This window comes from Eptatretus burgeri, chromosome 5, assembly GCF_056783735.1.
Source record: "Eptatretus burgeri isolate ZD-2024b chromosome 5, Ebu_testis_v1, whole genome shotgun sequence".
NCBI classification, from domain to species: Eukaryota; Metazoa; Chordata; class Myxini; order Myxiniformes; family Myxinidae; genus Eptatretus; species Eptatretus burgeri.
The window spans coordinates 109,582,312-109,601,040 of record NC_140965.1 but is presented as its reverse complement, the minus strand read 5'-3'; the positions used below and the strand labels follow the sequence as shown (position 1 = coordinate 109,601,040).

At 42.6% G+C, this 18,729-nt stretch overlaps 1 protein-coding gene and 1 long non-coding RNA gene across 2 annotated transcripts in view; one reads left to right on the top strand and one right to left on the bottom strand.

Moving 5' to 3' along the window:
• Positions 1-18,729, top strand: part of LOC147027140 (syntaphilin-like) — a 98,596-nt gene that overhangs the window by 40,795 nt on the left and 39,072 nt on the right. The window contains exons 2-5 of the mRNA XM_085883321.1: positions 6,692-6,908; positions 17,174-17,338; positions 17,884-18,046; positions 18,135-18,341. Coding sequence (XP_085739447.1) covers positions 6,692-6,908; positions 17,174-17,338; positions 17,884-18,046; positions 18,135-18,341 — 752 coding nt within the window. The remainder of the gene's footprint in view (positions 1-6,691; positions 6,909-17,173; positions 17,339-17,883; positions 18,047-18,134; positions 18,342-18,729) is intronic.
• On the bottom strand, positions 981-6,696 carry LOC147027141 (uncharacterized). The gene is made up of 3 exons (XR_015058703.1): positions 1,830-6,696; positions 1,539-1,733; positions 981-1,442 (listed from the first exon to the last, which is right to left on the bottom strand). It is a non-coding gene; the product is annotated as an uncharacterized LOC147027141 (long non-coding RNA).

Below are 18,729 nucleotides of genomic sequence, written 5' to 3'. Positions count from 1 at the left end.
TAACAGTATATAATGTGTGTCAAGGGGTGGACGTTCTTACATCTGTGAACCCCAAACACAGAATCCTCAACTGAATAGTCAAGGCTTAACTTTTGTTTGTGTGTGTGTGTGTGTGTGTGTGTGTGTGTGTGTGTGTGTGTGTGTGTGTGTGTGTGTGTGCAATGGGAGCAATAGGTTGGCGCTTCACTCCCTCCTACTATACACCGTTGTGGACACTCGAGGGCCAAGTCCGAGGTGTATAACAGTATATAATGTGTGTCAAGGGTGGACGTTCTTACATCTGTGAACCCCAAACACAGAATCCTCAACTGAATAGTCAAGGCTTAACTTTTGTTTGTTGATGTGTATGTGTGTGTGTGTCCCAACCCTCACATTCAAAATCTCAACCCCAACCCTCACATTCAAAATCTCAACCCCAACTCAATCCTCACCCAACACAGTCTTTTTCAAAATGAGATTTCCACCTATATATATATATATATATATATATATATATATATATATATATATATATATATATATATATATATATATATATATATATATATTACGTTTTTTTTTTTTCTCTTCTTCCAATTCTGTCTTTTAAGGCTTTCAGGTTTGATGACATAGAAAGAGGGAGTAAGAACTTTCTTGATAGGTTTAAATCCCAAAGAGTGGTAGCATTTCAAGTCTTCAAAATAACCCCAACTTTCCAAGTCTCCAAGGTAGTTATTTAAACCATCAAGGCAGAACTCATTTACTGATTTTTTCAAAATTTGTGAGTCTCCAAGGTAGTTCCCATATTTAGAACCATCTTGGCAGAACCCTTTTCCTGAGTCTCCAAGGTAGTTATTTAAACCATCAAGGCAGAACTTATTTACTGATTTTTTCAAAATTTGTGAGTCTCCAAGGTAAAACTTGTATTCTGGCTCATCAACGTATAACTTGTTCAGTGGGTATTGTCTTGATAACTCACAATGAGTACTATTGCTGTAAAACTCTTTTTCAGGATTTTGCTGGTCTCCAAGGTATAACTCTTTGGTTGGGTCATCAAGGACGAACTCGTTCTGTGGGTCTTGGTCGCTCATAAGGTCTTCAACCAAGCCAACAATTTCGCCCCAAGTTGTAGCAAAAGCAGTATTTTCATTTCGTATTTCAGACACAATTTCCTGTGAGAGAAAATAATAATGTATTAATTAAGTTATTTAATTATTAAATGAGTATGCTTCAATCAAAGTTTGAAAATAGGAAAATAAAAATCTTACCTCAACAGATAAGAGGTTTGAATCCAGTTCATCAACTTGAAGGTTTAGTTCCATACAAGACAGAGAGTTCCAAGGAACACCAAAGTCATCCCACTCAAGTTCTTGGTCGCTCATAAGGTCTTCAACCAAGCCAACAATTTCCCCCCAAGTTGTAGCAAAAGCAGTATTTTCATTTTGTATTTCAGATACAATTTCCTGTGAGAGAAAATAATAATGTATTAATTAAGTTATTTAATTATTAAATGAGTATGCTTCAATCAAAGTTTGAAAATAGGAAAATAAAAATCTTACCTCAACAGATAAGAGGTTTGAATCCAGTTCATCAACTTGAAGGTTTAGTTCCATACAAGACAGAGAGTTCCAAGGAACACCAAAGTCATCCCACTCAAGGTCTTGGTCGCTCATAAGGTCTTCAACCAAGCCAACAATTTCCTCCCAAGTTGTAGCAAAAGCAGTATTTTCATTTCGTATTTCAGACACAATTTCCTGTGAGAGAAAATAATAATGTATTAATTAAGTTATTTAATTATTAAATGAGTATGCTTCAATCAAAGTTTGAAAATAGGAAAATAAAAATCTTACCTCAACAGATAAGAGGTTTGAATCCAGTTCATCAACTTGAAGGTTTAGTTCCATACAAGACAGAGAGTTCGAGGCAAGCACACAACACACCATTGCCAGCAAGAACAAATGTTTAAAATGGAGCCTGGGTTTGAAGCTTTTATAGAGAAAGACTGGTGGGTGTGGTTTCCTTTGGAAATTCCCTGGGCAAGCCTAGGCAAGCCTTCATTGGGAAATTTTTCAAAACCATCACATCCTGTAATTTTCTAGTGATTTCTTTGTGAGTCAGAGATGAACTGGAAATGATGTAAGAGTGGGCGGGGCTTAGCAAAAGTAGGCGGAGCTTAGGAAAAGTGGGCGTGGCTTAGAAAAATACCTTATGAAAAGTGGGCGGAGCTTAGCAAAAGTGGGCGGGGCTTAGGAAAAGTGGGCGTGGCTTAGAAAAATACCTTATGAAAAGTGGGCGGAGCTTAGCAAAAGTGGGCGGGGCTTAGGAAAAGTGGGCGTGGCTTAGAAAAATACCTTATGAAAAGTGGGCGGAGCTTAGCGAAAGTGGGCGGGGCTTAGGAAAAGTGGGCGTGGCTTAGAAAAATACCTTATAAAAAGTGGGCGGAGCTTAGCAAAAGTGGGCGGGGCTTAGCAAAAGTGGGCGGGGCTTAAAGAAAGTGGGCGGGGCTTATCGAATACCTTGTGGAAAGTGGGCGGGGCTTAACAAAAGTGGGCGGGGCTTAAAGAAAAGTGGGCGGGGCTTAACAAAAAATAACCTGTGGCTCAGGAGGTGGTCAAACAAGAGCATTAAGAGAAGTTTATCATTTCGTAATGGCACAAAAGGGGTATCTTCAAAAATATAAAGATTCAAATGTTTTGTTTGTCAATATTTTAGATGGGGATTATTGTGCAAAGAAAATTAAACTATTGAAGGAATTTGAGAATGAACAAATCTTTATAAGTTCAATGAGTGAGCTGTTCAACCCCCAGGTGTTCAATTCAATGAGGTTCAACCTCCAAGTTAAAAGGGGAGACGAATAAATATACCTTGGGATAAAAAGGGGATTTATTTTTAGGGAAAAAAAATATAAATCGCTGAAAATCCCCCATTCATTTACATGGGGAAAAGTGAGCCAGAATCAGTATTCTTACCCTACTGTTGTGGACGCCTAAAACACGCTAATCAATCGTTGGTATAACTTATGAATAAGTTATCGAAGCGTTCTGTGTTCATTACTAGTACATTATGCATTTGTGCAAGTCGTTTTGAATACTTTTAAAACTGAAACAAAAAAATAGTTCATCGTGGGAATGAGAAAAAAAATTAGCCGAAAATAACATTGAACAATGGTGCAAAGTAGTCTCCTATTCGTGGATGCAACGAGGATCCATCATCACCCACACCCTCCCCATCACGCTCACCTAATACTACTGACATCGACATACTACTACTGCCAATACTACTACTACTACTACTACTACTACTACTACTACTACTACTACTACTACTACTACTACGACTACTGACATTGACATCTACTCAACATGGAGTCTGGAATACTGACGGGTTCCTCTTGTGAAGCCCATTTGTATATACCAATTCCCCTAAACGCTGCCAATACGCCACTATAAGGTAGATATAAGTTAGAAACACGTTCAGCAAGTTCTGTGGTCGTCCGGAAGACGTCAATCAAATTCGTCTACATACGACAATGTGCGTTTGAGATACGTTACACATAGGTTCAAAGCGCGCTACTCATAGGTTCAAAGCACGCTACTCATAGGTTCAAAGCATGTTACTCATAGGTTAAAAATTAAGTTTCGGGTATGCTAAACATTACCTCGACGTATTTCGACTTATGAGTAACTTACAAGTAACGTGTGTCAACGATTGCGGAAGCGTGCAGAGAACTTATGCCAGCGTATGCGGAACTTGTGAGCCATACGTCGAGTACGTCGTAAAATTTTCAGCATGCTTGAAATTTCACGATGTGCTAGACGTATCACGGAATATGACAGCGTACTTCCTCATTTTTCAGCGTGCTCCTAACGTATACACAACTTACCCATACCGTATTCGACGTGTGCCAGCGTTTTACACACATTTTTCATGGGTCGGCATACACTGGCTAAATCGTCAAGGTGTGACTGCGATGTTGACACTTCCAATTTTCAGGCGGTTATGATTTAAATCGGCGTGCGGCAGCCTTTTTCAGGCTACGCCACGAGTTCATCGGCAATACGTGCAGCGCGCTATGCCTAAGTTAAACTATCGTTTGGCATAGGTTGTGAACGCTGACAACAGCCTAAGCATTCGTTGGTATAAGTTATCTATCACACAACGAAACGTTCTGTGCCCATTACTAATATGTTATGCATACAACCAACACGTTATGAACACGACCAACATTAAAAAAAAAACTCAAAACTTCAGCGTTCGCCAACATTTTACGTACATTTTTATACGTTGCCATTGCTGGCTAAAACGTCAAGGTGTGACAGCGCCTGAAGCAGGGTACTGACAGCGTTCCCTGCCAGCCGCAGTTTCAGTATGTACAATACTACCCCTGCCGGCTGTGTGCTGTGCTGGCCTGGCCTAGTTTTACCACGTCGACTTTCACCTTTTCACCTCTCCTCTGGCTGGACCTCTGTATTCTGTCTGTGCTTGCTGGGCTCTGGCGGGCAGTGCCGTAGTTAGTTGGTCACGCTCAACCATCCGAAGCATCGATGATCGATCCACAAAAAGATCTGAATGCGGGCCCCCAATGCCCGAGGCTTGCACCGGGAATTTTTGACCATGTTGGATCCGTTCTCTGGACCGTGGAACAAACGGCTTGAAAAAGCCAAAGCTTGAAAAGGACCCTCACAATGATGGACAATTTTGAAAAGATATCCTGACAGAGTTTACAATCTTCATTCACTGACAATAAAACTTTAGAAGCACATTTTCAAGGGATTTTTAAAATGTCATCAAAATTGTGGGGGGCCCTGAGGCCATGGCCCCACCTGGCCACTGCTAAATCCGGTGGTTGAAGTCACACCCTCGACGGACTCTGTCGAACCGGGTCGCTCTAGCGACCTCAGTCCGGTGTAACCGAGCGGAATTACCAAGGTCCGTCAGTCCAAACGACAACTTATGGCGCACAGCCTCCCTAATTCTCAATATGCACCATGCTGGGTCAATGGTAGAAATGACAGGCAACAAACTGGAACATTTAGCAATTGTGGGTTTATTGATAATGGGGGCAATAATCGGGAGGGCAGTCACAGTGCAGCGTTACAACCGAATAAAATGCAATGAAAAGAAAACACTTAAACAATTCGACCTAACAGACTGGTGCCCCCCCCCCCACACACACACACCCAAAAGAAATGGACCCCATGGGTCTTTATTTGGCCACGGTCTAAGCCTGGTGTTGGCTTAGTGGTTAGGGTGGTGGCTTAGGATCTTGACATGCCTCAGCCCAGAGGGAAGGCGAGCTGGGGGAACAGAACCTGGCCGGGTTCCTTCCCACCTCGTGCGGTCACACCGGACTCCAACCCACCACAGTGGAACTCGTACCTGCGTCCCGAAATTCACGGGCCCACGACCCTGGCTGCTCGGCCACCACCACCACGAGGAGCTACCGCAAAGGACTGCAGACCGAGACCAAGCCACCATGACAGATCAAAAGCAATAGGCCACGATGACTGCAGTACTCTGGTCTTGACAACCACTCTACTCTTTCTCTTCTCCGGCCACTCACCTCCTGATTGGACGAGGGTTGTCGGGCGACCAGTGGCCTCCCCTCATTGGTCAGGGCTTCTGAGGTAATGAGCCTCCTGATTGGACGAGGGGTTGTCGGACGACCAGTGGCCTCCCCTCATTGGTCGGGGTTTCTGAGGTAATGAGCCTCCTGATTGGATCAAGGGCGCGCTCTTGCCCTCGTGGGCGGAGTTGGCTCTGAGGCGATGATGCGAAGAACAAAGGAGATTTGTTTTTGATGTAAAAATCCTGACTATAAAAGAAACCCGCAGCGCACACATGAAATTAACCCATTAGACAGAAGGACGGGGCCCTGACTATAAATACATACTTATCGAAATAACTGAACTGCGGGGGCTCTGGCTGTTTGTGTGCAAATGGCTGCCAGATTCGTAACAATATATGATGATGTGACATGAGATGAAATGTACCGTGACGCAACAGCGACATACTCTTTACAGAGCGCTGGTGCTGCCGAAGCACTTCCTTGGCATGGTTTACACTAGGTGGTTTGTCATTACCTTCCAAGCAGCTACTCAAGGCAGGAGTTTGGAATTTGTTTGTAGAGCCGGTGATGGCTCGCCTACTCTTCGTGAACGACACAGGGCCATCCTTAATATGCACAGACTAATGCCGGCAGATGGGACGCCTGGTTTAATGTCCATCCAAGGGCCGATGCACACATCGACTAATCGCTCCACCTGTGAAATACCAGGATGTCACTTTATAGCTGGACTCAAACCCAGGCTAGACAGCTTGAAAGCGAGTGTGAATACCTGTAGGATATCCTGTCAACCCCTCATTCTTGGTCGTAGTTCATTATCTCCATTTTTAGGGCTTCTCTGCCGTTACCTTTTCTTTTGACATACCTTTTCTTTCAATGACTTGATATTGTATGAACCTCATTATTGATTTCCTTTTTTTGCAGACTAATTTCCATTTTCTTTGCCTTCTACCTTTTGGAAGCTCAATCATCTTGTATTTCACTTGGTCCCTCTTGTAGATGTTTCGGTATTTTCTGTGACACACTCGCTATTTGTAGCATTTATCGGATTCTGATTTGTTTCATCGTAACGGATTGTAGGTCACTTTCTAACACACTACTGTATTTGTGTGGAATTTTTTGTACCGCCCAATCCCATCCTCTTAGCCACGGAGGGCGGCAGGCCGGCCTTCAGGTCCCCCGACCAGAATTCCAAGACTCATCTCTGGGAAGAACCCCAAGAAATATGGCAGCACATTGCCAACGGCACAGAACGCTCTTATTTCCACCACTTCTTCGCCAGCTTCCTCTCATGCTCGTAGCTCCTCTTCACTTCTTCAAGTTGGGGAGGAGAAGAGTTGGAACAGCCCTTCGTCATTATCAGGTGTGAGATGTCAGGGGAAGATAAGAGATTGTAGTTTATCTAAAGAAAGTTGAAGTAGTAGCTTCCTGATACCCAGATAAGTCATAAATCAACACTCAGCTTTGACATCAGATTCAGATTTTGTTGTACTGTACACCCAGGAAACCAATTGTTATTGGCTGCTTAAACACTGCCTATTGTTCCTATTAGCCACACTTATTCCCAAAAGGATGAGAGAGGCTATTGGTGTGTGTCAGTGTGTGTCTCCTCATACACATCCACTTGAATATAAATAATTCATTCTCAGATCTAATATAATCTATTGTATACAACATGGCTCTGCATTGTTAAATGCTCCATCTTGATTGCACAAGGACAGTCACATTGTGTATCCAAAACTTTAATGTCAAGCTGGAATTTTCTCAGAACATTGAGATAATGAAAAATATTATTTTTATAATCTCAAAAGGAAGCCTGATGGAATGAACCACGTTTAAAGAAAACATTGTCATGCACAATATTGCCTGTAGCGGCACGTGCCTGCTCATGATGGAAACGGCCACCACTGCTTTGACCCAAACAGATTTTCTGGTATAAACTCAGATCTCAGTCATATGATGAAACCAGATCCTCATTTATAACATGACTTTACCACCAATGGGACAGCAGGAGAAGCTGAGGAGGATGACTGTGAAGGTGGAATTATTGTTCACAACTTACCGTGGTGTTGACCAGACTCAGCGGTAGATTTGATAGTGAGAGCTTCCGCTCCATGTCTGGAAGGTTGGCGGTTCAAACCCCAGCCGAGTCATACCAAAAACTTTTATCATGGTACGTGCTGCTTCCTTCCTTGACATTCCGCATTCAAAAGGATAGGAGAATGGACAATCCCCATCAGTTGGCATCCATGGGGAGGAGTAAATTCCTCCTCTGGAAATGCCCTGATGGGTGCAGTGAGAAAAGCACCGCCATTGTTATGACGTCGCTGATACCCAGAGTGCCCCAGGAGGTGACGACATTTCCCCCAAGGTGTGTGGGCGTGCGTGAGTGCATCAGTCAGCTCCATTATGAGGAAAAATAGCTGAACCGGATATACTGTGATCTGTGTCAGTGGCAGCCTTCCATCAAATTTACCTCAATGATGAAATGTTGTGGTGAAATATAAAACAATAAAGCAAGGCCATTAGACTATGATGTGCAGTTGTGGACCACACCAGACACCTGCTTTTGACTTCTCAAAGTAAGGTAGGGAATGCCATCCCGAGTGTATTCCCTCAAATATCTCACCACCATCCTGTGAAACCTCCATCCCACCATTCCATGAAACCTCTTTCCCTCCACCATCCCGTGAAATCTCTCTCCCTCCACCATCCGGCAGTCCCCCCCCTTTCTCTTTATTCTAGCCACCAGAAATGCCACTTTACTAGCTAGCCACTTTACTCAACCCCAGAAATGCACACATAACCTTAATATCCTCCAATACAACACAGACAGCCTTACCAGCAAGTCCATACAACTCAAACACTTCATTCTCACAAACGACGTTAATTTAGCCATCATACAAGAAACCAAATTGCACGAGAAAAGCAAAACACTGACCATCCTCAACTATGCACTGATACGCTCTGACAGACCGAATGCCAGAAGATGGAGGCCTCTGTTACAATTCACAATTCAATTTGACACTCAGGGATCACACAAGCCACAAAAGCACTTCTACCACCAGCCAACACATTTGAACTTCAAGCTTTCAAAATTGAAATTGGTAACAAAGCACAACATGAACATATACATCCCCCACTGTACCAATCAAATATTCACCACAACTACAGAACCTTTTCTCCCTCCCAAACACCATCATCGGAGGGGACTTCAATGCCAAAGACACAGCCTGGAACAGCCATCACCAACCAAACACCAAAGGCCAAACCATTGCCACACAAGTAATTCGTTATTTATGTTGAATTATCCAGACAAATACACATACACATACACATACACATACACATACACCACAACAAGCTGGTTACACTAACTCATCACCAGACAAAACATTCTGTTCTCCGTCACTTCGCACCACAACCATGTGGACAACAGTGCAACAACTCCCTTCAGATCACCTACCTGTCATCATTACCATAAACACAACGATGAACCTCAGTGCAAACAAAAACAAAATATTCAGCAATTGCAACAATGCGATGTGGGATAACTTTATGCGTGACAATGAACAAGAATTCCAACAACTCAACAATAATAACATCACTAGCACTGACATCCACATCAAACAGTTCAATATGATTATCACAACCACAGCTACTAAATACATTCCAAAGGACAATATCAAAAAATACAACCCCAACTACACGCCAGAAATCACGCAACTCATCAACCAATGAGCCAACTTAAAACGCAACACGCCAACAACAGAAACTCCGGGCATTGTAAGAAAGGATTGAATCACTAAACACAGAAATCAACAACAAAATAATCGCAAAAAACCCCACAAAACTGGCACTCCATTTTATGCACACTAGAAACACCTGTACAAAACCATAAACAGCATCACCAACTCCAATAACACCCTCACCTGCAGCCGTCACGACCACAGACAACATACCGTCAGAGAAACAAGCTAACATCCTCATAGACCATGACGTACATACAAGTCATAGAGGACGCAGAAAAGAGGAACATAAGTATTACACGACGCAAGCTAATCTGCCAACTTGACACGACCATTACGCCATTCACTCACACACAAACAACAAAAAAACATCAAAAACTCACAGGTTACCAGCCCTGCCATTTAAAACAGCTTGGACCACAAGGCATATCAGCCCTCATAAATATAAGCAATTTCTCCTTCCAACACTCATTAATTCCCCAAATTTGGAAACTAGGCAAAATCATTACCATCCTTAAACCAAACAAAGATCCCACCAAATCGGCCTCCTACAGACCTATCACATTACTTTACACACCCTTTAAAGCTAGAGAACACCTAATACTCACACTAACAAACACTCACATCCCTCTCACTCACCCAACACGGATTCAGACCAAACCACTCCACCACCACACTCACAAACCTCACACAAAACACCATTGAAGGCTTCAACAGGATATAACCACCAAAACGCACTATTCTCACCACAGTAGACATCAGCAAAGCATTTGACACACTCCCAAAACTTACTCACGAACAAAATACAGTACTCAAAACAAACATGCACATCAACACCAAATGCTGTCTGGCCAACTACCTATCATGCTGACAGTCTTTCGTAATTTTTTTTCGGCAAGTCATCACGCACACGATACTTTCCTAACGGAGTCCCTCAAGGCTCAGTCCTCTCCCCCACACTCTTTAATCTGTCCATGCATGACATTCCACAACCACCCAATAACATACAAATAGCCTCATATGCCTCATACAATATAACCATTACCTTTAGTCATAGCAAAATCAACACAGCCACAGCACAACTTTAACCCTTACTCAGCACCGTTCAAATCAAACCTGGATTACTGTCAACAGACTGAAAGTATCCCCCTCAAAATCAAGTCACCTTTTAAACAAATTATACAAAGAAACATAGCACTGCACCACACATCGCACTGAACAACTTCCCTATCCCACACAAATGCCAAACAAAATACTTGGCATCACTTTTTAACACATCTATGTCATTCCCAGATCACATCACAAACATTAAACAAACATGCACACCCAGGCTGAACACACTTAGGGCACTCACAGGAACTGACTTCGGGCACCACAACGAAACAACATCACTGATATATAAACAGGACAATAGATCAGTCATTAACTACTCCAGCTCATCTTGGGCCTCCACCCTATCAAACACACATCTCAACACCATACAGACCATGCAAAACAAAGCCCTTTGCATCATCACAGGTTTCACATTAACAACACCCTACACACGGAGGTAAAATGCGAAAAATCAAAGACCACTTGGACATGAGAGGTGCACAGTTCCTTGCAGCAGCAAGTGCCAGCCCTAATCACATTTGCCAGAACATGTACAACCAGCCACAGGCCCAGAGACGCATTAAAGCGACACCCCAAAGACATTACAGTGACATCCTCCAAAACATCCCCCCAATGGACAATGGAAACTGCAAGAAACACATCCACACCCACATCACCATAAACGCAATCAACAAACAAGAAAAAGAGCAATCAGAGATTGCAGACCCTCGCCAGGACTTGTTTTGTGTGGTGTTTGTAGACTGGTGTTATGTAATTAATAAGAGACTTAACTAGAACTGCCACTTTATATCTGCTGGCAATGATGACCGAGTACCAAGACATCCTGCTTTGATTGGACACCTGACCCTGACCTATGGTGTTTATTATTTTTCAATTGAATTTAGAATGGGTATAAAATATATTCAATTAAAATCAAATGGAAGACTAAATAGGTACAGTCCTGCATTGGAATCATCAGAAGGAACCCAAACAAGCAAAAAGTAAAGATGAAGTCATCAGGAATAACCTGGATAGGATTCACATTTCCGCTGTTCCTCATCTACCTTCAAACCCATCCAGGCACCGCCAAGTGAGCCTTATTCAAAATAAATAAATAAATACCCAGATCCAAAAATTAAAAAAAATTATGCTACCAGACCATGTGTCTGATCAAGTTGAAATTACATAAAGATATTTCCTATCACTACTAGATCATAATTGTGAAGTTTCACATTGATTAATTAAGCAGTTCCAGAGAAAACATTATTTAATATTTTTCTTCAATCCTATATGGCTGCCAAACCATGTGATATATCAATGATTCCTTAAACTTGTACACCCAAGGCTTGGGGAACATTTCTGTGAAGTTTCCCCTCGATCTGTCCAGACGTTCTGGAGAAGAAGATTTTTTATAGGTGTTTGGGTATATCCAATATGGCTGCCAAACCATGTGACGTATGACATCATGTGTGTGAACCATTTGTTCCTCATGGATATGTAAAGTTTCAGCTACTTCAGAGAAGAAGATTTGAAGGTTAAAAAAAAAAAAAAAAATACAATATGACTGCCGAATCACATGACCGATGACATCATAAAAAATTTTCTGTGGACCATTTTATTTTTATTTTTTTTTTACATAATTGTTAGACCCTCAAAATTTTTCATACTGATCAGATTTAGCATTCTGCATATGGATTTATGACGTCGTGACAAAGGCACCTATGATGTCATCAAAAATCACACTTATTCCACATGAGGAGTACTTGCTGTGTGTCAAGTTTCAATTTTTTCCTTGGTGTGGTTTCAGAGATGGAGATCCCAAAGTTTTTCTGTTTTTCCAACAAGGCTGCCACACCACGTGACCTATGACACCATAATTATCAATAAAACATTCTACATAAGTAGTCGCTGAGAAGGTGAAAATTGTCTCAATCTGACAAGCAGTTGTGGAGAAAAACATGAAAGTTCTTTACAGCCAAACAAGCAAACAAACAGACAGACAGGCAAATGAAAAATCACTCATAGAGTGACAAATTGGCAAAACAGCACAAAGTAGAATGTCACTCGGAAGAGTACACACCTCTGCAAGGTGGAACAGTTTATGTTTTGTATCCCACTGATGGGCTCGATCCGAACCAAAATCCATCCGCAGGTTCTTGTCACCTTTCCAACTCATCCACCTTGTTTTGTCACAACTCGTTCACAACTTTTTGAGATACAGTGATATATTTTGTTTTTGGCCCGATCTATCAATTTTATAAATTAGGCCTGTATTGACCCTTTGACCTTAAAAATAATTAGTAGTTGAATTCAGCGACCTGACATGAAAATGTTCTTCAAATTTCAAAGTCAATCGGATGAAAATAGAGGATTTTATCAAATTTGGCCCAAATTGGCCTTTTGGCCTATGTTTACCTCAAAATTAATAGGTGGTTGAATTCAGTGACCTGAAATGCAAATGCTCTTCAAATTTCAAGTTAACTGCATTAAAATTGATGATTTTAGAAATTTGGCCCATGTTGACCTTTTCACCTGTGGTGACCACAAAAATAATAGGTGGTTGAATTCAGTGACCTGTTATGTAAATCTTTTTCAAATTTCAACTCGATCGGATGAAAACTGAGGATTTTAGAAAATTAGGCCCAAATTGGCCTATTGGCCTATGTCGACCTTTTGGCCTATGTTTACCTCAAAATTATTAGGTGGTTGTATTCAGTGACTAGACATGAAAATGCTCTTCAAATTTAAAGTCAATCGGATGAAAATGGAGGATTTTAAAAAATTTGGCCCAAATTGGCCTATTGGTCCATGTTCTCCTCAAATGAATAGGTGATTGAGTTCAGCGATCTCATCTGTAAATGTTCTTGAAATTTCAAGTCAATCGGACAAAAATTGAGGATTTTAGAAAATTTGGCCCAATTTGGCCTAAATTGGCCTTTTTGCCAATGTTGATCTCAAAACTAATAGGTGGTTGAATTCAGCGACCTGATATGCAAATAGTGTTCACATTTCAAGTCAATCGGATGAAAATTGACAATTTTAGAAACTATTTTAAAATTTGGCCTATTTTGTGTTGACCTTATGGCCTATGTTGACCTTTTGACCTATGTTAATCTCAAAAGTAATAGGTGGATGAATTCACCGGCGTGATATGCAAATCCTGTTCAAATTCAAGTCAATCGAATGAAATTTGAGGATTTTAGAAAATTTGGCTCAAATTGGCCTATGTAGACCTTTTTAGTCTGCCAAAGTTTCTGAAACTTCAATGCGGGACTGTTGCAGGGTCGGTGACATTAATCTCTGAAAATTTTAGAATGATTGGTTGGGTGGTTTGGTCTTTCGGCGAGCGGACAGACAGACAAATGAACAAACAGAGGCGATCAACATACTTGTCAATGTTTTTTTTTGGACAAGTAACAAACGGACCCAAATGCAATACCCTCACCTTTGGCGATGGTAACTAGGCCCAAACAGTATTCTGGGCAGTAAACCCCCGCACATCCATAACAAAGACCAACTCTCCAGGTCCGATCGTGTTCACCTTGCACGCCTCTGCTGTGGACACCACCGACAGCTCTTGCATTACAAATACAGACTAGATGATACCACTGACGACACCTGCAACCTCTGCCAGGCTGCCCCACACTCAACAAAACACATTATGGAAGACTGCACGGTCCAGCTTCCATTTAGATAAGAGTATAACATCATCACTGTTAGGGATCTCTGGGTCGCTCCTGGGAGATCGATCGTCGTCTATCTCTGTGTCAAGGGCCTGTTTGACCAACCCACCATCACATGAAACATCCATCCCACCATCACATGAAACATCCATCTCACCATCACATGAAACATCCATCCCACCATCACGTGAAACATCCATCCCACCTTCACGTGAAACATCCATCCCACCATCACATGAAACATCCATCCTACCTTCACGTGAAACATCCATCTCACCATCACATGAAACATCCATCCTACCTTCACGGGAAACATCCATCCTACCTTCACGTGAAACATCCATCCCACCTTCACGTGAAACATCCATCCCACCATCACGTGAATCATCCATCCCACCATCACGTGAATCATCCATCCCACCATCACGTGAATCATCCATCCCACCTTCACGTGAAACATCCATCCCACCCTCACGTGAAACATCCATCCCACCATCACGTGAATCATCCATTCCACCTTCACGTGAAACATCCATCCCACCATCCCGTAAAATCTCTCCCGCCAACCCAAAAAAATCTTCCCCCACCACCGCCCCTGGCAGTCACCGCCTCCTCCATCCACCACCCCTTCCACCCACTGCCCTCTCCACCCACCACCCCTTCCACCCACCTCCCCCTCCATCCACCGCCCCCTCCATCGCCCACCCCATGGCAGTTACTGTATTCCCCATTAACCTCCCCGGCAGTCACCACATTCCTCCTCCTCACGTCTCTACCCATCCATCTCCTGGCATGTTTTCTTGTTCATACACTTGTCTTGTACTTTGAACTTTTAAATCCGTATTATGTTCTGTTTCATCAGAAATATCTGCTTTTCCATTTCTCAGATTACATGTCTTTACCAACATCAGGTGACCGACCGGTGGACCACCTCCATGAGCCTTTGCCAATAAATAGTTCGTAAAGTGCTTGGACCACAACTGATTAGCATTCTCCTGTTGCTGTGCAGTTTGCTAAAATGGCAAAGTATATACCACGTATTTCAATAATTGCACCTTCCTGTCATCATGATTATATCAATCGAAAGGGATTACCATCTGTCATTCTGCAAGCGTTTGTAGATGGCTCCGGTTTATTTTTGGATCTTAATTATTAGTTTCCTGGAAGTGCACATGATGATCGTGGTTTGATACATTCTCATATCTGAGAAAGAGCAATGAGAGACCACTTTCAACAACAACCAACACAGCACATCGCATGCCATTATATTTCCTCGTGCATTTTCTGTGTTGCAGCCCATCCACTGGAAAAATGGTTGAAGCCATTTCCTGATATTCAAAGGCCAACAGAGGAACAAAGATAGTGTGATGTCAAGACAAGCTGTTCATTGTGTAACTGTGGAAAATGCATTTGGCAGCCTTCCGGATTGATGGAGACGTTTAACGAAACAATATGATTGTAATTTGAAAATTGTGCCATACATGATAATGGCGTGTCGTTTGCACAATCTTTGTGAAGTATTATTATCGTAAGTTTCATGCAGAATGGCTGAGTGAAGAGCGTTACTCTATCTTGGGAAGAATATTGCTCTCATTTCACAGACAGGTTGGTGGCCTCAAAATTTATTATTATTAATTTTTTTTTTAATGGCCTCCCCTCCGATCTAGCTACGCCTGCTCTCTCAATCGTCCAACCCTTCCAGCTCCTTCAGGCTGTACACATTCCTCCAGGATTATCCCTTGCTGGTTAAAATGCCAAAATACAGTCTTGATGTACACATAAACCCTTTTGTTCATTTTTTTCTCTCCCATTTGTGTTCCTTTCTTCTTTTTTTTATTTTATTATAATATGGTGACATATCTACCTTTTTGTGTACAGAGGGAGCTAAATGACATCGTGGTGACATTTCCACAGTGATGGAGCAGAGAGGGTACTTGTGACCTAGCAAGGTGCAATCTGACGGCACCGGTCCACAGAGGACATCCATTCTCCATGACACTGCCGATGAACACTTTCTACACTGTGAGAAACTGACAGTGGCTGAGGAATGTCTTGGCTACCTGCAGGATTCCAAGGCTCATCCTTCAATGGCAAAGGGGCTTGTATTGAATATGACACAATCAGCATGGCACTCCTCAAGCCTCTGTTTGTGGCAGGGCCTGGCAAGCGTGGACCCACCGAATCCCTTAGCTTCGGTCACTATATCATGCCAAAAATGGTACATTAGCAATCATAACAGGGTGCCACGACTGATGATTCAAGATGTTGATGGCCACTAAAGTATGCAAAGTCGCAGAAATACTGACCATTGCATCCTACCTATTTGGTCCAACTTTTCTCATTAACCAAAATGGGGTTCCAATGAGCACCACAGCCCTGGGCGTTCCTGAATATTCCATCTGCATGTTCGTTGGATTCCTCCTGACAGGAATGTCCCAGCCCTATGCTTGTGTTTGCTCCATGGCTGAAATACTCGACCTTTTCATTCCACTTTTGATACAACGTTTTTTTCAAGGAGGAGAAGATTGGGACTATACTCTGTGCAGAGCGTTGGTGCTGCTTAAGCAGTCTCCTTAGCTATTGGGCACAATCCTGGACGGGTCGCCACTCCGACACAGTATACCAGCATGCTGGCACTCATTTTGTCGACCTCGGAAGGATGACGGGCCGAGTGAACCCCACCTGGTATTCATTCAACAGCTGAGCGGGATTTGAACTCAGGACTCTAACATCCAAACCACACCACCCCAGCCATTAAGCCAACACCAGGCATGGGCAAGGGTTTTTTCAAGGGTAACACTTTAAATCCCATTCATGAACATTTGAAATTTAATAAACCCTCTTTGACCCTCTTAGGATACTCGTCATTAACTTTGCATGAAATATTTTATTCATTTCAACATAATTGTGGACAAGTCTGTTTTCTGTTTTTTTTTTCTACAAGTGGCTATTCTTTCATGCAGGCACATGGTGTTCATCTATTTATTATACTGGTACTTTATGAGCATGATGGATCTGTGATTTTTTTTTTTACTGTCTCTGGCCACGTGCCTCAAATAAATATTGATGTATGTCTCTTGGGTTGGCATTTGTTTGGCGGGCAGATGAGACGGACTGCAGCAGCACCATCTCGTGCCCACCTGCTGAAAAGCCCCCTGTTCCTGCACGGGAAATTGCCCAGGTACTTCTCCGTCGGCCCCGGGATCTCGCTTTTCCAGGAGTCAAGAAGCCTGCACCTCACAACGTGAACTCTCGACCACCACCCACAGGTGAGGTCGTAGCTTGTATGATCACCCCGTGCACGTTTTTTTCTTGTGGATTAGTTGGCGGATTTCCCCCAATGCAATGGAAATTTACATTTCTTTAATATTGCTCATGAAAATGGCCAAAGTCATTGGGTCCAGCTTGGTCTGTGTGAATTTTTCACAAATTATGTATGGCCTGTGCTTGGATAAGGCTCACTTTTCAAATGTCCGGCTAAAGTTGAAAGTATTGAGAAGTTCACGTTCAAGTGTTAAAAACATGAAAAGGATGTGCAAGGCATAACAATAACGTCAGCCAACTTGATTTTGTAGTGTAATGCCACTTAATGAGAATAGGTATACGACGTGGCCTCACGCAATTTGGGGGACATTTTTAAACGTGTAATTTTTCCCAGTTTCAACATCATAACAATAGAGCCAGTCGTTATTCAACTTAGGGAACTTCCTTTCATTTATACAGTGTGATGTAAGTTCCAGTGTAGAATACAAAATTGTGTTCGCATGTGATGTGTGTGGTATTGCTGATTTTCCCCCTCAATGACACTCTTCAGGGTGTGAGGCAGATATCAGTTCTTCTGGAAGCACCAACAGTATATCCACATCAGAACGGGATGCTGGTCGAGGTACCAGGTCCAAAGTTGACTCCACACCTACATATGCACCTGTACATGTCCCAATGCCACCTTCATCTGGCCAACATCAGGGTACTTGCAAGTACGTAACAGAGAACAGTTTATTAGATTTTTTTCATTGTCATGTGTCAATCATTGTACTCAAATGTATGATTAACCATCCAATGCAGAAGTCGAAGCAGTCCAACGAAAGCCTGCCTAGAGGGCAAAGGGCTCATACTGAATGTGACACGATCGACACGGCATGCCTCAAGTCCATGCTTGCGGCAGGGCCCGGCGGGCATACCGACTGAGTCCTCACGTGCAGCTTCTCCACAGAGCAGCAGCAGCGCTTGCAGCCTGCCACCCGTGAAAATACACAGCACACCTACCAGGCAGTAAGGACCCGTGAATACAAAACTTTCAATATGTATACTTTCCCTCATTAGTTCTTCCATCCCTGTTTCCTTACACTAAACTTTTGCCACAGTGGAAGTTTCTTAAGCTAAAAGCACAGGATAAGGCCCATAAAGGCTTTAATGGCAGCTTATTAATGGGATATTGCACCAGAATTGCCCAATCTCTGTTCAAATTCTGATCCAACCTGATTTTAGGGACAGCCTGCAAATTGTGGTGCATCATTGATACCATTGGAGGGTACTCCCCACTATCTACGGGCGGGAGTACCCTCCTTGGCCCACCTTCAGTGTACAATGTGCTGCGGCACAGTGTTGGACATTCACTTTATAATTTCTGCCATTTTTTACAAATTTTATTCATCACAAT